General features: G+C 46.6%; 1 protein-coding gene across 1 annotated transcript in view; it reads left to right on the forward strand.

Moving 5' to 3' along the window:
- The window catches only part of LOC147722438 (aromatic-L-amino-acid decarboxylase-like), a 1,636,613-nt gene that overhangs the window by 42,704 nt on the left and 1,568,079 nt on the right, over nt 1–25,830 (forward strand). Inside the window, exon 2 of the mRNA XM_086964961.1 lies at nt 2,935–3,048. Within this exon, the coding sequence (XP_086821087.1) occupies nt 2,935–3,048 (114 nt within the window). The remainder of the gene's footprint in view (nt 1–2,934; nt 3,049–25,830) is intronic.

The raw sequence follows: 25,830 nt of genomic DNA on the forward strand, positions 1-25,830 counted from the left end.
ATGGAAGCTACATAATGCTGAATGATCACAGCTGTTGTGGAATGATGCCAGGGACAGCCTATCTGGTTAGTGTGTCAGCCAGCCAGGGTCACTTGTTGTATGCAAGTATTGTTTCCTAAAACTAAGACAGACGGTAAGTCGCCACTTTGGCCTTCACTGAACATCTCTTCTATACGAATTGATACTTTAAGCAGAATGAAAGCCATTCTTTTACAAAAAACTGTGCCACTGACCTTGTCCAGAGAGACATATGAACTGCAAGTTGCAAGGTCCTCTGTGGAGATACATGCATTATTATCAACAAACTGCCCCATACATTTCGCAGAAATGTTAGGTTGTATCTTAAACATGTCTGATACCAGCGGTATTGTACATGTATTTTTTCGGGACTGTTAGCACCCTTTGAAGCATTCCTAGATATTTTTCCTAACTTTGTGCACTCTGTGTTTGGCGGCCTGCCTCTCATCTTGGGACTCGTAGCAGAGATCTTATTTTTATTCCTCCTGCTCCGTTATGGCAAGTCCGGCCACCAGCGATACCCAAATTACCATGGAGAATGCTCTTCTGGCCATGCAGTATCGTGAACGCATAGCACAGATCCTTGGCTTGGCTTGTTTGAGAGATCTGAATACCACATGGTTCCTGTCATTCAGACCAATCTGGAAAGATTGCATCTTACCTGTTCTACGATGCCTGCTTTGTGGAGAGGAATGCGTGTTGGATATCTGTCTAACACTTCCATCTGCGATGCCAACGGATGTTGACACTTTATTTGGTCAGGTAACAGCTAATGTATTATATTGCACCCAACGGCTACCAATCCTGATGACGGCATTCATTGAGATCTCACCGGCAATTTCAGCTGAAGGTGAGATATGCGGACCAACAGGCACACCGGTACCATCTGCTGCGAACATTGCTAATACGACTGACGCTGACGGCGATGTTTCACATCTGTGTACGATAGACCTTCTTAATGAAGTGGTTCAACTCTCATCTACTGTGGTAGACGATTTCTTTGCCAGCCTAGACGACTTAATGTTTTCTCCTGACACCGAGAATAACCTTTGAAGTGAGCACACAGCGTTTTTTAAAATCTGAAGTTCGACCTTCACTTTTTCAAAACATAGAAACTTCTAACTTTGGAAGTCTATTATTTTTTTTTCCTTCTTCTACGATTTGATTAGATTTTTTTTTTCCAAAACAAAATTAACTTTGGCACAAAAGCAATCTGCTTAAAGTAGAACTATTCTTAGAGAACAAGGATTCTTTGAATACTTCCTAGGAACAATATTAACCTAATACGCATACCAAAACCGAAACCGTTTATATATTCTGCTATGGGATGTTCTCGACTTTTTCTTCTGTAACTAAGAGCCTTTTCATAAATGTAATTTTCGTGATTCATTCGGCTAGCATTACAAATATCATATCATATGCTGATAATTAAATCATTGCTTTTAAAATGTGTACTGTACAAATGCTCATTTTATGTGTACAACCATTTTCGAATGCATTTTTTTTAATTTTTGGGTGGGATTGTAAACACATGTTCTAGATTATGTGTTTAAGTGCTTGAACTTAGTTGAACATGATAACGTGGAGTGGGTGTTGTATAACATTTTAGGACCCTATTGTAATTTTCCCGATTCATGCCCCTATATAGGTATAAATCACCATATCCTTATTTAGGCATAGAAATCATAACCATATTTAGACACAGCTCATGCAGTACAAATACGGCAGGGCTACTTTCACTAGTTCCGAAAATCTACAATGATTTTTTTCAGCAGCTAGGTACTTCCCCTTGCTCGAAAACTGACTTTTCCAAGAACTCATGGAGTTATCAAAGAACTGAGACTCTTTGATGACGTTATTATGTCCACCTTTACGTCAAATTCAGTACCTTCAAGGAATAAATATGCCCACACTTTCCATAGCAAACACACAGTGGTTTGGAGCTGTTCAACTATCTACATGCCCGACGCGCCCTGCTATTGCAAGTGCCAAAGGAAGCCGACCCTCCAGCAGATGCACTGAGAGAGACGCTGTTTTTTCTCCTGCCGAGAAATCCAGCTCCAGTGTTTCCAAGCTACCCTTGTGGGATGTTGGGAAATCGAGTCCTGAGCCTGACCTTCTTCATTCCAAATCAAGGTACGGAGCTGATTAGACCCTAAGAGAAATCTTGGACAGATTTTTTGCAAAGAATACTAAATTTATGCTACACTTCACTTACTTCTTCCCTCGTACTAAGCTTAGGTTAGGTACATCGGGGTAGGCGTATTTTAGAAGCACCAGTTGAGTACTTTTTAGCCTTTGTTATTTATGTATGTATTTATCTATGGTTTAAGAACCATACAATGCTCTTACAGTATTATTTTATTCTACTCTTTTTACTGTATGCATTATATTTTGCAACCAGCTTTACGATTGTAGCAGTTCATTTCTTATGCTTGAGAAAGAAGACTGTTCAATAAATCCTTTTATTGAAAATGCCCGTCTCTCCATTTCTCTGCACCTCTGGTTAAACGAAGCATGCACGGTTGACTGAGTGAAATATCTATCTATTGTTTCCAAGACTCTGAAGATCAGTTGTATCTTGGGGAAACAAAGTTATCATGTTCACGCGGTTGTTAGAAACTAAATAGCTAAATCCCTTCTTGTGAACTCGAGAACATTTCTAGTGACCTCTGAGCTAGCTGGCACTCACAATTAAGTCTAATATATTCGATAGCAAGCTATTAGACATAAGTCCTACGTCACATCTATAGGATATATTATTCCAATGTGCAGTGCCTATTGGGAATATAGGAACTACACTACATGTCCTCTCGACTAACAACATGCTGATAATATTGTATGTAGTTTTTTTCATTATTGCATTTATCTGTATAAAATAACAGGGATCTCACAGCTATATTTTTTCATTTGCAGGTCACCCACTGGCAGAGCCCCTACTTCTTTGCCTATTTCCCTAACGCCAGTTCATATCCAGCTTTACTAGCAGACATGCTGAGTGGCGCTATTGGGTGTCTTGGGTTCTCTTGGGTGAGTTTACTGTGATTCACCCCACCTGTTGCACCGGGGAATTAAGAAGTATCCATAATTGCGGATTTCTTACAGTGAGGTCTATGTGTAATGTATAATGTCTATGTGTAAAATGAAGGGAGTGGTTCTAAACTAAAAGGCATGATTCAAATGATGGTGAACCCATGGGTCTGTCTTTAACAGCAATGTCTTTAATGGCAACAGGGACAGTTGACTCATTCTCAACGTGTTCAATGGTATTCCGGACCCAAAAAGTACCAATTCAACAAGAATCTGTACTGATTCTGAAATTGCCCCTAAGAAATGGGAAGTAAAAGTTGGAACCAGTGTTTCTGCGTCAATTCCGGCATGTAATTACTTATTTGCTGATCATTTTTACCTCCCACTGTTGGAAGTAGAAAACATTAGCTATATGATATTCCTGTATGATTTTTAACTTCAAAGTCTGCAAGAAATATGGACAAATTATCAATTGCAAGGCCCTTTCAGTGGGGCCCAAAGAATGGTCAAACACGCATTTCATATAGACCTGCTCATATCACAACTGTGTATCCCAACCAGTGCTTAATTTGAACCTGTGGTTTCTGAGCACTAGCACTTAATCATCAACATGGGTGCTTTTCATGAGCACCAGTTAAACACATTTAAGGTTAGGCATGGGGAGATTGAGTGATTTGCCCAGAATCACAGGATTTTGAGCCAATGCCGAGACTCAAAAGTGGTTTCCCAGCTCCAACGTCTGCAGCTTTGGCCGTTATGACAAATCATCTACCTACTTTCATGGTTAGTTGTTAGTTCTGTTTTGGACAGCACTAACAGGAGAAAAGGGCTGATGCAAGCTGCCTCCTGACAAAAGCCCAATACTTTTTTTTCCCACAAATTAACCACTGACCCTCAACATTGCTTTAACATTCCCTATTCATTTCAGCCTAGTAACTAAAGAATGCACATGTGGGCGTGTTCCCGGACTAAACACACAAGCCTTACTCAGAAAATCATTTAAATGTGTAAGCCTGGCTTCAATATTTGAATGAATGAATGAATGAATGAAATTATTTGTAAAGCGCACGATGGCCAAAACGGCTTCCTGGCGCTGAGAGCTCTAAGGAACAGAACAGACAGGGCCAGGAGTTTAGCGGGGGTAGGCCAGGGCGAACAGAAATGTTTTGAGCGCTTTACGGAAGTGTGAAAAGATAGGAATGGAACGCATAGAAAGAGGAAGGGAGTTCCAAAACCGGGGTGCAAGAACAGAAAATCTAGTTCCACCAGTGCGAGTTTTACGGAAACGGGGAACTGTGAGGAGGGCAAAGGAAGATGAGCGGAGAGTGCGGGCAGGGGTGTGGAAAGAGATCAGAGAGTTGATGAACGCCGGTGCAGAGCGATCAAGAGCCCGATAGACAAGACAACCTAGTTTGAACAAGGATCTCTGCAGGATGGGTAACCAGTGAAGGGATTTGAGGACAGGAGTGATGTGATGAGTTTTGGGCAAGTGAAAAATGAGACGGGCAGCCTGATTTTGGATTGCTTGAAGGCGGCGGGTTTCGTAGGCAGGAATACCCACGAACAAGCTGTTACCATAATCAAGGCGGGAAGTGATAAGGGCAGAAATGATGATTTTAAGAGAGTCAAGAGAAAAGAAACGAGAAATTTTTCGGATCAGCCGGAGGGAGAGGAAGCAGGAGGACACTACAGCGCTGACCTGGCCATGCATGGACAGGTCCTGGCTGACCTTAATGCCCAAAGTTTTGACAGAGGGAACCGGGGTGGGAGGGGGGCCAAGAATAGGGGGCCAAAAAGCAGAGGACCAGGGGCTGGATGAGCCGCCAGTCAGGACAAGCTCAGTCTTATCTGGATTGAGCTTGAGGTGATTGGCGCTCATCCACCCAGAAATAAAGACCATGGTGGAGCGAAAAAAAGATAGGGAGTGAGAAGGAGAAGAAAGATCAAAGACGAGCTGGAGGTCGTCTGCGTAGTTATACACAGAGACCCCCAGCTCAAGAAGAGAAGAAATGAGTGGGTGAATGTAAAGATTGAAAAGAAGAGGAGAGAGGGAGGAACCTTGGGGAACCCCACAGGACACCGGGAGGGGAGGAGCAGAGAAGCCGGGGAGGTGGACAGCTTGTGAGCGTCCTGTTAGAAAGGACGTGATCCAGGAGAGGGCAGGGCCTCGTATGCCCGCTGCGCTGACACGGTCCAAAAGAATGTTATGGTCGACCGTGTCAAACGCAGCGGACAGGTCGAGGAGAACCAAAGCTTGGGGGGAGTTGGTGTCAGCCTTGGCTTTCAGCTCGTCAAGAAGGGCGAGCACCACAGATTCGGTCGAATGACCCGAACGAAAACCTGCTTGGTGAGAAGCAAGAAGTTGGTTCTGTTCGACATAAGTAGAAAGGCAGGAAGTGACGTAGGATTCCAGAATTTTGGCAAGATAGGGAAGAAGAGAAATGGGCCTGAAGTTAGAAGGGAGAGAGGAATCAAGACCAGGTTTTTTAAGAATGGGGGAAACAATGGCAGATTTAAATGAAGAGGGGACCAGTCCAGTAGAACGAGAAGCATTAAGGAGGGAAAGAGGGGTAGCAGGGCAAGAGGAGAAGAGAGTTTTAAGAATGCGAGCGGGGGCACAATCGGTGGGAGAGCCAGACTTGATTTTTGTGAGCAGGGCTAAGAAGGAATCCAGGGAAAGGGGCGGGAAAGAGGAAAAGGAAGAATTAGACACGAAGGGGGCAGAATGAAGAGGAGTAAAAGGAGTGAGAGAAATGTTGGATTTAATTTTAATGATCTTCTCGATGAAGAAGTCATTTAAAGAAGAGCAGAGGGCCTGGGAAGGAATAAAGTTGGGACAAGCACGATCAGAGGTGGCCAAGTTGTTGACCAAGGAGAAGATCTCTTTAGATTTATTAGCCGAGAGGATTACTTGTTCGGAGAAGTACTTGGTCTTTGTCACCAGAATGGCTTTCTTGTACTCTTTAAGAAGAGATTTGTATTTGGCCTTGAGGTCGGGGCAGTAGCTACGGCGCCAAAGGCGCTCAGAGCAGCTAAGTTCCAATTTGAGGGTCTTGAGCTCAGAGTTAAACCAACGGTGAGCCTCATGTGGACGAATGGACTTAACTAGCTTGAGAGGGGCTACTAGATCGCAAGCGGAAGATAACCAGTTGCCAACTGCAGCGGCCTGAGAATCAAGGGAGATGCCATTAAGATCGGGAGGGGAAGAAGCAAGGGAATGAGAGAGGGAGAGCAAGTCAGCGCGATTCCAGCTACGGGTAAAAACATTCTTAGGACGAGGGGGTTTGTGAGGGGAACCAATGTTGATAGAGAAGAAGATGAGAGATTGGTCGGACCAGGTACAAGGGAGGATGCTAGGGGGGGAAACTATGTCCTGGGATGACCAGACTTGGTCCAAAATATGTCCAAGATTGTGTGTAGGGATCGATACATGGGACTTAAGATTGAGACATAAGAGAGTAGCCGTGAAGTCCTTGGACGCTAAGTCCTCCCTGGGGTCACCAGGCCAGTAATTAAAGTCCCCTAGCAGGAGAACAGAAGAGTTGTTAACTACGAGCGTAGCGAGGAGTTCCTGCAGGGAGGCCACAAACAGAGGCATGCTCAGGGGGGGGCGATAGACAAGGACGACAGTAAGAGGCGCGGAAAGATTAGTGGAGCGAGCGACCAGAAAATCCACCCCAGCTATAGACGGTTGGGAGAAAAGCTGGAATTGAAGAGTGGATCGAGCGATCATGGCAACACCCCCCCCCGGTCTTGCCGTCGGGGCGATCAGCCCGGAGGGCATAATAAGAATCGGGGAGGATGGCTAGAATGTCAGGGAGAGAAGCCTCAGAGAACCAAGTTTCCGTTAAGAACAGGATATCAGGGGAGTCTGTGGTTAGAAGGTTGAACAATTCTAGTTGATGCTTGCCTGCCGAGCGAGTGTTGAGGAGGTAGGCAGAGGCAGTGTGAGGTGGTGAGGATGTAATGGGGGGAGGTCTGGTGTCCAAGGTGGGTAAGGGAAGCGTGGAGCGCGGAGAAGTGACACAGTGTAAGTGGGGGACATAGATACCTAGAGAGACGAGGTGCTGCATGAGGGAGTGGGAAAGGGGCACATCAGCAGTGCAGGAGAGGAGTTGTGCAGGTGTATAAGCCAATGATGAGGCAAGGGGTGTGGCCCCTGGTCCCGGCCCGTCGTGGGCGGGCGCAGACGGGCTTAACTTAGGCGCAACTTCGGCACGCCTTCGTCGCGCCCGCTGCGCTCGTCCGCTGCGCGGCCGGGATAGAAGTGCCATAAGTAGGCGACCGGTAATAGTAGGGGCGTGGCAGGGGGTGGAGGGACAGAGGAGCTGCCCGGCCAACCAGAGAGCAGCCCAAGGTAGTAGCCACGCCCGTCCCCGCCCTCGTGACCTGCCCGTCAGAGGGGGAGGGAACGCTCAGCGTGGGGCGCTCTGGCGGCGGCAGGCAAGGGGATCCGAGGATGACAAGGGGTGCGCGATGTCCACAGCGCAGCCCCTGAACCAGTGAGGCAGGTAAGTAAGAAGTGTCCAAGCACTATAAAAACAAAGTTGCGCCGTGCCTCAGCGGCGTTGTTGCTCCCGGCGAAGCCTCGGGAGGTCTGGGCATATTTGAATTAATAAGTGCAGGATTTCAAAATGTGTTCTCACTGGCATAAAACCTCCTGCTCGTGTGCTATATTTCACCACAAACACATACTGTTATGCATGACTAATTTCCATTTAAGGGGTAGGAAAATGTGATTCAGAGCATGGCTTCCAAAGAATGTTTGGGAGCACCTACAAACCTGAGAGTTTGTTTGTATTTTAAAATTCATCACTGACTTTTTCCCAACCTCAATCAATCACAATTCTGTTTATATAGACCAATGCCCTTTAAACAGCACACCATTGAGATATAATACAAATACATATATAAAAATACATTTCATCTAATAAGACCATGTAGAAACTGCCATATAAAATGTGTTCCAATAGAATTTCCAGGTGCCCATTAAAGGTATATCACCCCTCCTCCTAGTTCTCCATAAACAATGCTGTGGTAATTGAAAGGACCTTCGAGCAAGGTGTATAAAATAGGTTAATCCCACCAGGGGCAGCCTCTCTGCTACTCTGCCTGCCTGCCTTCAACTGACACTCCACACACAAGCCAGGCACTCAAACATTCCATGAGGTCATCCGGCATTCTAACACTCAAACCAGCTGAGCAGCAGGGAAGATACAGCTAGAGCAAGTAAATACATAAGTCAAATATAACAGATGCCCTTAATGCTCTCATGAATCTTTCAATGGCACATACTACATCTAAAAAACACATATAGGTTAAAAATTCTGCAGCATACCCTCAAGACACAATTCCCTATTTCAGGAATATTGGGCGTAACCACATTCTTCGCTGTTGTTTGATTGTTAGGCAGTCCAACAAAATATGCAACATATTACATTTAGTGTTCAACCCACGAGAATAATTCCCTCCTAAACTGACCATTTAAAGCTTTTATCATATAATTTATCTTGCAAGGGTTAAGAACAATTCTTACAGTTCTTTCCTTATCGCTTTTAGCTCACTTTTTGAAATTTCAATCTGTAGGGCTTGCTGAAGCAACTTTACTTTCATATCTTTACATACAGCAACCATGTTGGTCCTAACCCTTCTAGCCCAGTTGAGTTCACTTTGAACAACTTCATTCTCGCACCATTGAGAAACTTTCTGTCCTTCCTCCCCATTCAATTTTCCACGGAACCTTATTAAGGCTTTTGCAGCCAAAATATTCAAGGAAATCATGCCAGTTTCCAATCTTATTGCTTGTATCATGGCAAAGCTGGGAAGTGAAAGCAAATATTTCAAGCCGTTCTCCTCCTCTGCATCCCATGTGCATTTTTCCTCTAATGTGTAGCAATTCAGCTCCATATTGCAGTTGCGGGGGATCATTGCTACGTAGACTTTTAGGGCTGGTCTACATGACCTTATTAAATGTTTTCAGCCCACTCATCGAGCCAATAGCCCTGGTCTTCAAGGCCTCTATATGAATTTTCTATTTCAAGGACCGTTCAAACCAGACACCAAGATATTTATGTTCATCAACAAGTTCCAATCTATCCGCGCCTAGGTCCCAATTAAATTCGCTTTTAGATTTTCCAAATCAAAGTATCCTAGTTTTATCCATATTAACACTAGTTTTATTCCACCTACAATAATCCTAAAACTTGTCTAATTTTCTTTGCAGGCCTATTTCTGTCTGGTCTAAAATCACAAGATCGTCTGCATACAAGAGACACGCCACCTGTTTACCATTCATCTTAGGGCTAAACCAATTTGCGGCAGCTAAGGTCATTGGTAGATCGGCAACAAATAAAGAAAAGAGTAAAGGGGCTAAAACACATCCCTGTCTTAACCCATTATTCCCTTGTATTTTTTGTGTTAATTTACCCCCAGTATCCATAATCACCTGGGCCTAGTTGCTCCTACGTAGTTCCTGAATCAGTCTTATTCAGTCTTTTGGGATATCTAATTTTTCCAAAGTCTCCCAAAGGCATTTTCTATCTACCAGATCAAAAGCTGCACAAAAGTCAACAAAGCAGCAGAATAAGCTCCCATTCTGCTCCACATACTTGCATGCAATAGACGAAACCAAAAACAGCGGTCAATTGTCGAGTGCCGTTCCTTAAAACCCCCCTGTTCAGGTTGTACTATGTCATTAAGGTCTGCCCAATCTTTTAACATTCCTAGGATTACTTTTGCAAACACATTTCCGGCCACATCCATGAGATTTATCAGCCTATACATTTTGGGGCTTTTATATCTCCCTTTTTATGTATTACCCTGATAATTGCACCTCTCCAGCTTTCAGGTATAATCCCTGTATCCAAAATTCTATCATACGACCTATACAATAACTCCGCCCACCAATCTGGGTGAGTTTTTATAATTATTGTGGCATATTGTCTGGTCCAGCAGCTCAGGTGAGGCTTAATCTTGCGATAATATCTCTAATGTTACTTAATGTAAACATAGATCTTATAATCTTCCTCGCTCACCTTCTCCCAAGGAGTTACTTGTTTTCTCCCTCTTCTCCACCTTTTTACCATATATCTCCTCCAAGTGGTCCACCTAAGCCTCTTAGTCACCGAAGCCAAAAAAGGCCACTGTAATTTGGGGCTTCTACGTCTAGTATATTTTACCCAAAGTGAGGAAAACATTATGGCAGAAGGGCCTTGTTTAACATACATCGTATGGCTAGGGGTCCCTTCTGGAGGGAGCGGACAAGCCGCCTCCAGCTGGGAGTCCTGTGTACACATACAACAACATAATTTCTTGAACTTACTACTGACTGGCATGCTTAAGAACAGATATCAGACACCAGCGGGTTTTTTTTAAAACACACCTCGTTTGCTTGATTCTTTGCAAAAAATCAATATTCATACAGGACCATACAGAACAGACACCCTCAAATTCTTTAAAAAAATTTTTATCTCACTTGCTTGGCTTTGGCAAAAGTCAATATACATACAGAACCATACAGACCAGACACCAGCGGGTTTTAAAATTTACCTTGCATGCTTGGCTTTTGCGAAAGTTAATAATAGAACAGACAGACTTGGTGGATGATCAGTCCACCCTCACCTTACAGGGGTAGTTCTCTTCTGCAGATGTAGGGCTGTGTCCTGTTCCAGAAATTATTTGCTAGGGGACTCCAGCGAGAAAGCGGTCAAGTGGCCCAGACCGGGTTAGGAGGAGCAGTGGGTGAACCGTTCGGTCTACCGGAATACAAGAATCCTTCGGGTAGGGCGTCTCCGTCGGAGTCTCTCCGTGCTCCTTCTCACATCCACCGGGCCTGACCACCGAACTCATGGAGTACCTGTTCGGGCGCCATTTGAAGAACCGGATTAACCCACTCACTGAGTCTCGGCGACGGGGGGACCGTGCTAGTCTTCCATACCTTGCATACTTAAATGAAATGGAGACACAGGAGCCTTCGTCGGCAGGAGGAACCCAGATTTATTGCAATAGCCCGGGCTATGGAACAGAGTCCCAAGCGAGTCAAGCGCCAGTGCAAAAAAGGCTGCTACTTCACTTGGTAGCTTACATGCCTTTTATACATTTCTTATTACATTCATTTGGCTGTTAGTCCATTGTTCGATCAGGGCAGTGTTTGTTGTTGATTAGCTGTATCCAGGTGATGTTTGTAGTTAGCGACCTGGTCAAGGCAAGGTACACAGTCAAATATTAGTTTTCTGTCAGGTTTCTTTGCCCAGTTGCCTTGATCAAAAAGCCCCGGCTTTACGAGCCATTCTCCGATTGTCTGGATGAAAGTTCAGAAGGCAGACCATTGTCCAGATAACCCGATAATGGTGTCAAGGATGTTTTTATCAGGCTGGGAGCAGGAGAGGAAGAATCCTTTACGCAAGGCATGATTGTCTTGTAGCCTTCCTGTGAACTATTATGAACTGGGGGTTGGGTGCACAACAGTTTCCGGGCAGAAATTCAGGCTGCAAGAATGGATTTTTTTTGTTGTGTTGATAGAATTTTCTCGTACATCAGAGAAAACGACCAGATGGGTCCTGTGAAAGTGTTTGCCACAAAATGGCAATGCAAAAGACCAATGGAGTCCTGGTAAAAATGATTGTCGATCGAAAAATACTTTTCCTCATTGCTGTTGATCTAACAAACTGACTTTTTTACTTTACCTTTTGAGGATGCCTTTGCTTCATCAACTGGGTCATTTCTCATGGAGTCTGTTGACTGGCTAGTGTCTTTCCACAATTTGCCTCTGCCGGGTGCCATCGCACCTACTTGCAACACTTTTTCTTTATACTTCTCTAAGGGCACCTACCACACTTTTGCATTGTCTAGATTAGCTTACTCTGCTTGGTTACGGCTCAAATGACACTGAAATTTTTTTACTTAAAGAACACACTTCCACTTACTTCTGCTGTGCCTGTTTGCCTATACGCCTGTATGTTTTCTCCGATGCTAAAATTCTAGGCTTTTTAATCCAAGATTTTGTAGGCAGTCATTGGCAATTATGGGAGCTTATGGCTGATTTACCGTTTTTTTCAGGTAATCCAGTCTCTAATGGCATACTTCGGACGTAGATGCTGTTTTTTGCCTGCTCTACCTCATAGCCCCCTCAGGGGAGCTGAGGGATATTGCGCTGCCCTGCCTACAGCGTTCGCTCTATGCCTTTCCCAAAAATCTTTTCCTCGGGCTTCCCGGGGCTTGGGGTCGACAACAGATGCAGATTTAGAATCTTTCTTTTCTTAGGTTGATTCTGGAATATACATCAATTTCAGTTTACAGAACGCCGGCGTCCACGTTCAATGCTGCAGGTGGACGGGAACAAGCATGACAAGGCATATATGCATGGTGCACGTCAGGCTACAGCTTGGCAACAGGGGAGGTTCGGCTTCCCAACCTGAAATTGACCAGAGATTTACTCATGTCAAGGGTAGAGGGAGTTCTATTTGTAGTATCGGACGGGGATAGAAAATAAATCCAGACACTAAAATAAAAGTGACCTTGATTATCAACTGAAGTCGTATCTTTAAAAAGTGGCCTAAATTTCCAAATGACAGCCATTTTGAACTTGTAAGACCAGATTTTATATGTGTTTTGCAAGATTTGTATGACTGCATGAATTTGTGTTTGAAGTAGCTTGAGATAGCCAATGTTTGTGGCAATACCAGAGAAACAAATCGGCTCACCAGATCATAAAACAGGCCCACAAGAAACCTGAAAGACTGCTAGATTGTCATGTAGGCCAATCTGTCCCTGTCCATTTCAGAGTTGAGGAAGGAAAGGGAACAACCAAAAATTGGTGTAGATGTAGGAAAAGGGGGTTCTCCACACTGGAATGTTTTTTCCAATGGAAGAAAGGCATTTAAATATAACGGTGCCATTGCACAAATGTACTGGAATTTCACCATGTTTCGTTATGCAAAGCATACAAATATGCATTGGGTAAAATGCCTCTGCCAAAGAGAAAATGGGAATTCCCATGATGTTTCCAGGATTACGCCTGAAAGCTGCAACTGGGAGAAGTTTCCAAACATAAACCAGAAAGGTTTGGAGAATTCCAAAAGTCTTACATCTCCATTCATGCTAGGTCACAGACTTGTGGGAGCGATATACAACTTTACTTTATGAACTGGGTCACAAATATTTTTTTCACATTCACCTGTGATGAATAGTGTGGGCAAGCACGTTCCTAATTAATTTTGAGTCCTTTGGTGTACACGCTCTTTGCATTAAAGCAGTTGTGCACTCTATATTTTAGTTACAGGGGCCAGCCTTTTAATGAGGTATCTAAAAAGCAAATAGTGGTAACCACCATACAAAGACCTAAGAGTATGTATTATTGAGTTAGTCTATCATGAAACTGAGTTTGTTTTAGATATTTAAATTCGACTTGAGCAAACCTACTTAGAACAGATGTGGTTCAAAATGTACAGACTTTCAGGAGCCAAATGTTTCTTTGTTAACAGGTAGGGCTTTAAAAGGTACTTCAAAACACAAAAATGTTTCTACCCTCTGTGGTTAATCAAATGGCTCGGTTAGAGTCCTTTCATAGAAGAGAGACAGAAATGAGCTCGCTGTCACCAGAAAGAATACCTCACATAATCAAAGTCACACCGAGTTTAGAAAAATATCAAAATAATTTTATTCATTTTCTTTAATGGCCATATATCATTTCATTTAGAAACAGGGTACCAACATATGGATGATGTGGTACTAAAAATCAAAAAATGTTTTTTACATACACCCCAAACCACAGACACAAACAACACACTCATTCACAAAAGTCACACCTTCAATACTTGCAGGCATAATCACACAATCCAAATACATTCAAAACTCTTCAAGCTTCAAGAGTCGGATGTTGCACAATAAATCTGTCCGAAACAATTTTTTCCCCGGCACAGAGATGGAGACAAGGTGGCCTGGAGACAGGACAGATAGCCAAACACCAACGTGCGTTTCGGTGCAAGGCCAGATCTATGGCCACACCTTCATCAGGTCAATCAGAGTAGGGGTTTGGAGAGAAAGGGAATACAGCATTCAAATCTGCAATAAAAACAACATCACATGTTCTTTTTAAAATACAACCGTTGCTTAGTGTGAACATTTTACTTTATACTTTTTAAACAACCAGCATATTTATGCTACCCAATTTCATATACATTCTGGTAGAAACAGCGAGCCCAAAAACTGTAGAGACAGGTCTCATAATAAAGATTACTTAGTCAAACTACACCCATGCGGATCCAATCAAGCCACACAATAGAAGACTTAATACACAAATGGTCTTCTCAACCGATTAGGAGGCATCCTATAGCCATATAGTACTCATAGAGGCTGGTAGAGAAGCTAAAATATGGGGAGTCCCCGCAATCTAATAGAGAATCTATCAATAAATTCATGCAGAGAGCTAAATCTCATTCAACTTACCAGCCAATAGATAACGGTATCTGGTGTTTGGTGTGACAAGGTCACCAAAGATTCCACTTCATTCAGTAAGAAACTGGGGCTGGGGGAAATAACAAGGCCTAGCATGAGTCTCATACTCTAGCGAACAGGAAAACCTAGCGTTTTAGGGTCCTCGGCTGCAAGAGACTAAGCGATGCTAAACAGCTTAACCTTACCCAAAGACAGATAGAGGCTTTCTATTAATGGAAGATCAGCTGCTGGTCCATTCAGGAATCGACAGAAGCGCAAAGTTCGATCAGGCACACGGCAGAAAAGGTGTAAGAACACGAATCCCGTGTTAGCATTTTCCGCGCATCACAATCTAAAGGGAAAAAGAGGCAGATGAAAACAAACCACAGCTTCGGGTCCCGGTTCGAATTAAAGACCCACAGAATTAAAAACAACTGATGCCATAATTTAAGCCTGCACCTCTACGGTATGGCAATTACAGACTGGGGATCCATACTTGCTCCATAATCAGAGCGATACATGGCCCAGAAACACCCTCAGCAATGGAATTGTTACCTGGTTGAGACTGAGAGGTTCGTCAATCTGGGGTTCCAGATAACGGGACAATAAAGTTCTTTAACTCAAAACCTACGCAGGGAGGAATTGAACACTGGGTCAAAAAAGTCAGGTAACTAATGAAGGTGTTTCATAAGAAAAAACATTCAAAGGCAGTCCCAGATGTCAATAAAGTAAGAGGAAAGTTTACAACAGAGGCCACTTTAATCATTTCCTCCGACAGATAACGAAGTCTCAGAACAAGATAGGCAAAACGGACCCAATTAGTTGCACACTGAGAACTCCGAGATGTATATACGGGGCCAGGCAATAAACAATAAAAAAAAGATGGCTCCGAATCGTAATACATTCCCCCGTCCATGAAAACAAACGGAGATAATGTCACGAAACGCGGGTCAGCAAATAGGTTCCCCCTGAGCCCCACGGTCCATTCAGGCATAGCGACATTTAATAAGGCTAGAGATGGGGTGGCTTCCAGGGCCAACCTACCTGAAGGAACCAGGATAGGAGGCAATCCAATGGCATCAACTACGCGCACAGCCCGAACGGCCCTCGGATGAACCCGGAATTACGCGTAGCAGAAGCCCGCGAGATTTAAATCGGGCATCAAGAAAATGAACGGCCAATGGGAACAAACCAACAGGGTATGGCAAGTGTAAAGCAACGGAATGGAACCACACACGCATGTTTAAACATTCGATCGTGCATATGACTGAAAGGCTGCCAACCTGAAAGAAAAAACGGCACTGGAACATAAATACCCAGAGCACACTTACAGATTTAAATCGCCTCAAACTAGTGCCGAAAAAACTAAGGCGAGCTGGGGGACAGGGGCAAAGAAGTTCATACAGATTTACTCGTGTTAGCCCACAATAGAACCCTTCACCAAAAAAGGGGGACTCAAGAATTTCCCGATAGAGACAGGTCGCAGTATAACACCAATGGGGAACAAGGCCCAGATCTCATAGAGACTTGCCCCGTAAATTTAGTCAAAAGATCATCGCCAGACAACCCGAGGAAGAGTACAAACGAAAAAACTGGGCCAATGCTCTCAGAAATCAACTCCATTGAAAAATGGCATTCTCCCAAGGGCAGTGCTCGTTTAGGCCCTTCTTAACTGAATTTAATAGGAAAATCCAAAACACTTCCCTTTTCTTCCTGAGGGAGGAACTGTCCTTGCCGGCTATTGTACATACCCTCTCCAGGATCGATCATTCCAGGTCAAGCTTGGAATGATTGGCTTTCATCCAGTGTTGCACAAGTGGAGCCCCACTTTTCATGTTTCTAATACTAGATTTATGCTCACATGTTCTTTTTAAAATACAACCGTTGCTTAGTGTGAACATTTTACTTTATACTTTTTAAACAATTCGCATAATTATGCTACCCAATTTCATATACATTCTGGTAAAAACAGCGAGCCCAAAAACTGTACAGAGAGGTCTCATAATAAAGATTACTTAGTCAAACTACACCCATGCGGATCCAATCAAGCCACACAACACATGGTCAGTGACGGCTACCGCCCCTCTCCCTGTATGCCCACTTTAACCCAGAACACAATGAAACGGAACAGGATTTGTCTTTGGAAGGCGGGGGGTCACAAGACCACCCTGCCGTATTTATTAAGATACAAAATAATAAAATTGTTAAACAAAATATACAATTTTTATGCAAAAATATTCAGAAACATTTAGATACATTCATATCAACAATTGTGATCGGCTAGCCTTAACAAGATTCTAATACAGCTTGTTTCCCAACCGAATCTAACTTCCTCATCTGAAAATTCTTGCATACTAACATTTATGGCGATATGGCAAGGTCGTTAACCGGTGTCAGGTCTTACAACCTGCGCCCTTACGCAGGTGCGCATGCGCAGCCGGGCCTGTTAATTACCCGGTCCACCCCTGCAGCCGAGCCCGTTAATTACTCGGTCCACCCTTGCAGCCGAGCCCGTTAATTACTCGGTCCACCCATGCAGCTGAGCCCGTTAATTACTCGGTCCACCCATGCAGCCGAGCCCGTTAATTACTCGGTCCACCCCGTGAACTTCATTTAACCAGTGAAGGAGGGCCCTAACTTGCGTTACCAGATGCCCCTGAAGTTCTAGGAGGGGCCAGTGACCCCTCCTCCCCCTGGGCGGACACCTCCAAAGGATGATGCCGTCCCCTAAGACCTTAAAATAGCTGCTTACCGGTCATGACCTTACCGCCACAGGCCAACATTCTTACGGACGATCTGGCCTCCCCCCTTCCTATTCCTCAGAAAGGTCATGTTCCCTTCGCATATCCCTCTAGCCATGCTAATATGTTGTTCGACCACAGAACGTTCCCAGCCTCAGTCAAGTGCACCCCGTCCCGCAGGTAGAAATGCTCCCCCCAAATACACCTGTGAGGAATCGTCTGCAACCGGGGGGCTCGAAACAATTTGTCCAACTGTGTGTTGATCCTCTTTACCGAGTGATTCAACGCCTTAACCGAGTCCCCCCCTCGCCACTGCCAACAAGGAATAAGTTGCGACCAGACTACCGTGCAACCCGCGCATGTTCTAGACACCCACCCCGCAGTGGATATGATTTAATCTATCAGGATGTGTCTCCCCAGTTTGGTCAAATCATTCTCCCCCAGGCGAAGTATCACCACTGACGGGGGGGCGGGTTGCTGAGATAATATTTCCAAAAAGTAGTCCTTGATCTGCCTAATGCCCAAGCCTCCCCTCCCGAAGAAGGAGACGAAGAACCCCTCTTCGTCAGCCTTTCTCATTCTGTCACCTGCAAGAAATACATTTTTCGCATGCCGAACATAAGAGTGGCCCACGATCCAAATCACCATTGTCCGACGATCTTCTTGTTGCTTGTGTTGCGATGCTGATGTTTCCTGCCGACATTCGGCAAGTTCCTCTCCCGCGTGACAGGTTCGAGAAACTGCAAAACCAAGAGATACCAAGCGTGAGTCATCTGGCTATGTCACAACATGTCAACACGTACATACCGTTTGTAACACTCAGAAGACCACCTCCCAATCCTTTTAACCTTTTCGTCTGGGAGTCCCCCTACAACTGCCTCAGTTGCTGCCCCGATTCTGAAAGAGTGGGAGCCAAATTCCGTGGGATCCAGGCCCGCTTTTGCGACAGTCGGGTCCAGGACTTTCTTAAACTGATATCTGGTCAAAGGAGTACCATCCATGTGACACAATAGTGCCCCCCCAGCGTACCGTCCCGCTGCCTTCTAAAAGCCTCTACATGCGAGACTGGGCAACAAGGGTTGGTCCGAGCCCGGTGAAGCACTTTGGTATCCCCCCTTCCCTCCTGGTCAGTCTTCGATCTTTGAATCGTTACCCACATGGTATCATCATGGATCACCACACAGCCCACTTGCAGGCCGCCTATTTTGTCAAATTTTGATGCAGCTACTAGCTCACCTATTCTTAGGGCCCCATAAAATGCTAGTGTGAACGCCGCTTTGAAAAGCAGCACCTCCCATGACGAACTACAGACACCCTGGAGTGCTAACAACAGGGCTGTGAGCCTTACACGCCCAATCGGCTTTCTCGGATCTGTCGAGTGTCCCTGCATACGACGCCAGCCCCTCAAAGCCTTGCGCACTACAAACGTGTTCCTAGGGTCCCTTACGCCCCTAGCTTGTGCGAAAAAGGAAACTGCCGCCCTGTGCCTGTTTGCGGCGGCCACCAAACGCCCTTCTTTATGCATCAACTCTAGGTATGCAACAAAACTGTCCTCCTGTGCCCAACTAGCCTCCCAACTGTGCCCTAAGAAAGTACAGTAAGACAAGAACTCCCCTTCGTATGCTGTCTTGGTCCTGGGAGCTAAGCTAGATGCCACGAGGTACGGTAGTCTAGGGCACCAATCCGCCAGAGAGCAACCGGGAAAGGTGCTGGCGATGGGTCTGCTGCTTGAAGCTGCTCCCTGAACACCTGCATTTTAAAGCGGGAAAGGGCATCAGCTGCATTATTGAGAACGCCTGGCACATGTTTGGCCCTGAAAGTCACATTCCATTTTAAACATTGTAGCACAATCTCCTTTACCAAGCGCAGTATGAATGGACACCGTGCCGCTTGCTGGTTAATGCATTCTACCACGCTCATGTTGTCCGACCAGAACACCAATGACTGATTGCTAAGGTGCTCCGGCCAGACCATCAGTGCTACCCATATCGGGAATAGTTCCAGGAATCCGATGTTGTTGGTCAATCCCCACGTCCCCCATTCCTCAGGCCACTTCTGGGCGACCCACTTGGTTCCCAGGATGGCGCAGATGCCCACGCTACCAGCAGCGTCTGTCCATAAACCCAACTCTGCTGATGTCGTGGGGGGGCCAGGCCACACTACACTGCCATTAAAATCCTCCAGGAATGCCGTCCTTATCCTCATATCCTGGCGGACCTCAGCTGACAGCTCAGTGCGGTGATGTTTCTCTCTCAAACCCTTCATAGCTTGGGCAATCGACCGAGAGAAGGGGCGTGCCATTGGGATAACTCGCAATGCAAAGTTCAATTGACCCAGCGTCTCCTGTAGCTGCTGCAAGTTAACCTTCTCCTTGAGGAGGCACTGGCGCAAGGCCGCCCTAAACTTCAATACCTTGTCTTTGGGTAACCTGAAGCACCCTTCCAATGAATCAATCTCGATGCCCAAGAACTCTAAACAGGTGCTCGGGCCGACCGTCTTCCCGGGCGCTAGCGGAACCTCGAAAGTCCGCATGAGCACGCAAAATTCCTGCAATGCCCAGGCACACTCCTGAGTCCCCGCCGCTCCCAGGAAAAGGAAGTCGTCCAAATAATGCATGACCTGTTGGTGGCCCGTGGCCTGTCTCATGACCCACTCCAAAAAAGAGCTAAAAGTCTCAAAGTACGCACAAGAAATCGAGCAACCCATAGGCATGCATTTGTCCATGTAAAACCTTTCCTCAAAAGTGAAACCAAGTAAGTGGTGGTCCAAAGGATGCACCGGCAACAGATGAAAGGCGGATTCAATATCCGATTTGGCCATGAGAGTGCCCCGCCCCAACCCCCGCAATAGCTCCACTGCTTGGTCAAAGGAAGCATACTTCACACAACAAATTCCTTTGTCTATCGCATCATTCAAGGACGCCCCTCTCGGTGCGGATAAGTTGTGGATCAGTCTAAACTCGCCCTTCTCTTTCTTGGGGACTACGCCCAATGGTGAACACACAAAATCGTGGACTGGGACTTCCTGGAATGGCCCGCTATCCTGCCCAGAGAAAGTTCCTTTTGGATCTTAGCCCTAACTACCGCAGGATTATGTTGTACTGATAACTGATTCCTACAGTGCGCACTGCCTGTGTATCCCCCAGCCGGGATCCGGAAACCTTGGGAGAAACCTTCCTGTAGTAAAGCAGCTGCAGCGTTGTCTGGGTATCTATTCAACCATGGGATCATTGCCAGGACATTAATGGGGGAGGGGCTAACCGTGCACCCAGCGCTACTCTGGTTTCTTTCCCCCTCTCTGACTCTGGTTACCACTTCTAGATCTGCATGTTGTCTCAGGATGGGAGGTGTGACCACAGATTGCGCATGCATGTCTGAATCGACATGTGCCGGCCGTCCTTGTACAGGAACGCTTATTAAAGTCCCAACACACACCCTTCCTTTCCCCGCCGCTTCCCCTATTCTTCCCTGGGAACTCATTCCCCGGCGCCGCACGAAAGGGCTGCTGGGTTTTAGCGGGGAACACACTGGCTACGGTCGCGGGCTGGGCAGGGGCCATGCTCCCTGCGAACTGTTTATGCCACGACAGCGAGTCCACCTTGTCCCTTGTTAACGACAAGTCGAACTCCTTCGATTTCCTGAAATTAACATCATATTCCTTCCATGCGTCCCCAGTATACTGTTAGCTCCAACCCACAATCCTGCTTTGATAGCAAGCCATTGCCGCATGCACATTTGGAGGGCGTTCAACACTGATAGCCGTAAGGATGGAGAAGGCCCTGATCGAATTGCGCAGAGTTTCCTCCACCCTAAACTTCGCACACTGTACTCTCCATTCACTAGGATGCATCCATTCCTTTAGCATTTTGGCATTTTCCATTTCCCTATTGTCTAATAGCAAAGAGAAAATATATATGTACTTTCCCGCCCAAATAATTTCTTTCACTGCCCGAGAAACATGTTGCGCTAAATCTTCGCTCCTAGACGGGATCGTACCGTCCCCTAAAAGAGGCAGGGCTACCTCCTTACCATTACCGGACACCGGGGCCAGTCCTGCGTCGCTTCCATTCGGTCGAGCGGCATCCAAACCTGCAGAAGAAGGAGAAACAGAGGCCGCAGCCGCACTCGCAACTGTTCCCGCCCTAATCTTTTCCACCATCTTGGCCGCCTCAGCGGCATGGTCTAGTGTTGAGGGCATCATACCCCCCTTCTGCAGCCAGGGAAGTATAGCCGCTATCTGCGCCGTTAACTCGGGAGGGATCTGAGGTTCGGAATCGGGTACTGCTGCCGGCACCACCGGCGGGGGAGGCGCCATGGGTGCCGGCACGGGAGGCCACGGAAGTGGGCCTACTGGGGCAGGCGGCGACGGCCTGACAGGAGTGGCCCCTGTTGGCAAGGCGGGAGCCGGTGCCATGGGAGTCGGGAGTACCGGCTCTGGGGTAGCGGGCACCGCCACTGGTGCATGAGCAGGTGCACCATGCCTTGGTCTTTTAGACTTGCTCCTTTTAGGTGAGGAGTCGGAAGCCCCCTCCAGCAAAGGCGCATCAATCTGCCGCTTGGGTCTACCGCGTGGGCCTGCGATATCATCCATCCTTTGCATCATACGTGCCTCTAGGCCGTCAACCTTATTCAATCTCTTATCCATGGCATTCATCTTACGCATCATGGCCTGCAACATCAACTCCATTTTTGACCCCTTAGCGCCCTTGGCTCCCGGCATTTTTGACTATTGATCGATTCGCTTACTGCTCGGTTTCTCAACCTGTGCGCCCTGTACCTTCACGAGATGGAGGATGCGCAGGGGGCTATGAGCACCACGCAACTGCGACCGCAACACCGGCTTTCCAAGTGTTAGGGGTGGCCAAACTCTAACGTAGACACACCCGGCGGCCACAGGAAGCGATAAAATGCAAACCCCGCTTTTCTCTTACTGTCGATGCCTTGCGTGTCCTGTACTCTACAGAGCCACTGTACACCGGTATACCGCGTGAACGCTTCGGTCTTTACGATCAACTCTCCGTCTGTCTGCTTCCAACGTCACGCTACCACACACTCCTAGCAGCAATCCTTGACCTGAAAGATAAAACAGAAAATTAGGAGGCCCCGAGCGCGGGGCACGACCAGTGTGGGGGAGCGTCAGGCGACAAGAAGGGCCAACTGAGCGCTCCCCCCTCCTTGTTTCCCAGGGACGCGGGGAGGGGGCGGGCCGCCCCCTCCCCTCACCCCTCGACGCCCGCCCCCTTGACCCAGAAGACTGCACCATGCCTCCCGGGTCAGGGATTGGGCGTCGGCCGTCTGGTGGTGTGGCGCACACCTCCCGCGTATCCATTGGGCGCCAGGAGATCACGCCCCCACACCACCGGGAGGCAAGGGGAGAGGAGATCGCCGCACCGCCATGCAGGTGGGGGGCCAAGGGCCCCCCCTTTGCAAAAGACATAATACACAAATGGTCTTCTCAACCGATTAGGAGGCGTCCTATAACCATATAGTACTCATAGAGGCTGGTAGAGAAGCTAAAATATGGAGAGCCCCCGCAATCTAATAGGGAATCTATCAATAAATTCATGCAGAGAGTTAAATCTCATTCAACTTACCGACCAATAGATAACGGTATCTGGTTTCGGTGTGACAAGGTCACCAAAAGATTCCACGTCACTCAGTAAGAAACTGGGGCTGAGGGAAATACCAAGGCCTAGCATGAGTCTCATACTCTAGCGAGCAGGAAAACCTAGCATTTTAGGGTCCTCGGCTGCAAGAGACTAGGCGATGCTAAACAGCGTACACTTGCCCAAAGTCAGATAGAGGCTTTCTATTAATGGAAGATCAGCTGCTGGTCCATTCAGGAATCGACAGAAGAGCAAACTTCGGTCGGGCAAATGGCAGAAAAGGTGTAAGAACACGAATCCCTTGTTAGCATTTCCCGCGCATCACGATCTAAAGGGAAAAAGAGGCCGATGAACACAAACCACAGCTTCGGGTCCCGGTTTGAATTAAAGACCCACAGAATCAAAATCAACCGATGCCTTATTTTAAGCCTGCACCTTTACGGTATGGCAATTACAGACTGGGGATCCATACTTGCTCCATAATCAGAGCGATACATGGCCCAGAAAGACCCTCAGCAATGGAATTATTACCTGGTTGCGACTGAGAGGTTCGTCAATCTGGGGTTCCGGAAAACGGGACAATAAAGTTCTTTATTTCAAAATCTACGCAGGGAGGAATTAAACACTGGGTCAAAAACGACCGGTAACTAATTAAGGTGTTTCGTAGGAAAAAATATTCAAAGACAGTCCCAGATGTCAATAAAGTAAGAGGACAGTTTACGACAGAGGCCACTTTAATCATTTCCTCCGACAGATAACGGAGTCTCAGAACAAGATAGGCAAAACGGACCCAATTAGTCGCACACTGAGAACTGCGAAATGTATATACGGGGCCAGGCAATAAACAATGAAAAAATATGGCTCCCAATCGTAATACATTCACCTGTCCATGAAAACAGAGATTATGTCACGAAACACGGGTCAGCAAATAGGTTCCCCCTGAGCCCCAAGGTCCATTCAGGCATAGCGACAATTAATAAGGTTAGAGATAGGGAGGCTTCCATGGCCAACCTACCTGAAGGAACCAGGATACGAGGCAATCCAATGGCATCAACTACGTGCTCAGACCGAACGGCCCTCGGATGAACCCGGAAGTACGCGTAGCAGAAGCCGGCGAGATTTAAATCGGGCGTCAAGAAAATGAACAGCCAATGGGAACTAACCAACAGGGTATGGCAAGAGTAAAGCAACGGAATGGAACCACACACGCATGTTTAAACATTTGATCGCGCATATGAATAAAAGGCTGCCAACCTGAAAAAAAAACTGCACTGGAAAAAAAATTACCCAGAGCACACTTACAGATTCAAATCGCCTCAAACTAGTGCCGAAAAAACTAAGGCGAGCTAGGTAAGGGACAAAGAAGTTCATACAGATTTACTCGTGTCAGCCCACAATAGAACACTTCACCAAAAAAGGGGGACTCAAGAATTTCCAAATAGAGACAGGTCGCAGTATAACACAAATGGGGAACAAGGCCCAGATCTCATAGAGACTTGCCCCGTAAATTTAGTCAAAAGATCATTGCCAGACATCCCGAGGAAGGGTACAAACAAACACAACGGGCGAATGCTCTCAGAAAGCAACTCCATTAAACAATGGCATTCTCCCAAGGGCAGTGCTCGTTTAGGCCCTTCCTAACTGAATTTAATGGGAAAATCCAAAACACTTCCCTTTTCTTCCTAAGGGAGGAACTGTCCTTGCCGGCTATGGTACGTACCCTCTCCAAGATCCACCATTTCAGGTCAAGCTCGGAATGATTGGCTTTCATCCAGTGTTGCACAAGTGGAGCCCCACTTTTCATGTTTCTAATACTAGATTTATGCTCACATGTTCCTTTTAAAATACAACCGTTGCTTAGTGTGAACATTTTACTTTATACTTTTTAAACAATTCGCATAATTATGCTACCCAATTTCATATACATTCTGGTAAAAACAGCGAGCCCAAACTCATTCCCCGGCGCCGCACGAAAGGGCTGCTGGGTTTTAGCGGGGAACACACTGGCTACGGTCGCGGGCTGGGCAGGGGCCATGCTCCCTGCGAACTGTTTATGCCACAACAGCAAGTCCACCTTGTCCCATGTTAACGACAAGTCGAACTCCTTCGATTTCCTGAAATTAACATCATATTCCTTCCATGCGTCCCCAGTATACTGTTAGCTCCAACCCACAATCCTGCTCTGATAGCAAGCCATTGCCGCATGCACATTTGGAGGGCGTTCAACACTGATAGCCGTAAGGATGGAGAAGGCCCTGATCGAATTGCGCAGAGTTTCCTCCACCCTAAACTTCGCACACTGTACTCTCCATTCACTAGGATGCATCCATTCCTTTAGCATTTTGGCATTTTCCATTTCCCTATTGTCTAATAGCAAAGAGAAAATATATATGTACTTTCCCGCCCAAATAATTTCTTTCACTGCCCGAGAAACATGTTGCGCTAAATCTTCGCTCCTAGACGGGATCGTACCGTCCCCTAAAAGAGGCAGGGCTACCTCCTTACCATTACCGGACACCGGGGCCAGTCCTGCGTCGCTTCCATTCGGTCGAGCGGCATCCAAACCTGCAGAAGAAGGAGAAACAGAGGCCGCAGCCGCACTCGCAACTGTTCCCGCCCTAATCTTTTCCACCATCTTGGCCGCCTCAGCGGCATGGTCTAGTGTTGAGGGCATCATACCCCCCTTCTGCAGCCAGGGAAGTATAGCCGCTATCTGCGCCGTTAACTCGGGAGGGATCTGAGGTTCGGAATCGGGTACTGCTGCCGGCACCACCGGCGGGGGGGGGCACCATGGGTGCCGGCACGGGAGGCCACGGAAGTGGGCCTACTGGGGCAGGCGGCGACGGCCTGACAGGAGTGGCCCCTGTTGGCAAGGCGGGAGCCGGTGCCATGGGAGTCGGGAGTACCGGCTCTGGGGTAGTGGGCACCGCCACTGGTGCATGAGCAGGTGCACCATGCCTTGGTCTTTTAGACTTGCTCCTTTTAGGCAAAGAGTCGGAAGCC

The sequence above is a fragment of the Lissotriton vulgaris genome, chromosome 4_1 (assembly GCF_964263255.1).
Source record: "Lissotriton vulgaris chromosome 4_1, aLisVul1.2, whole genome shotgun sequence".
In the NCBI taxonomy this organism is placed as follows: domain Eukaryota; kingdom Metazoa; phylum Chordata; class Amphibia; order Caudata; family Salamandridae; genus Lissotriton; species Lissotriton vulgaris.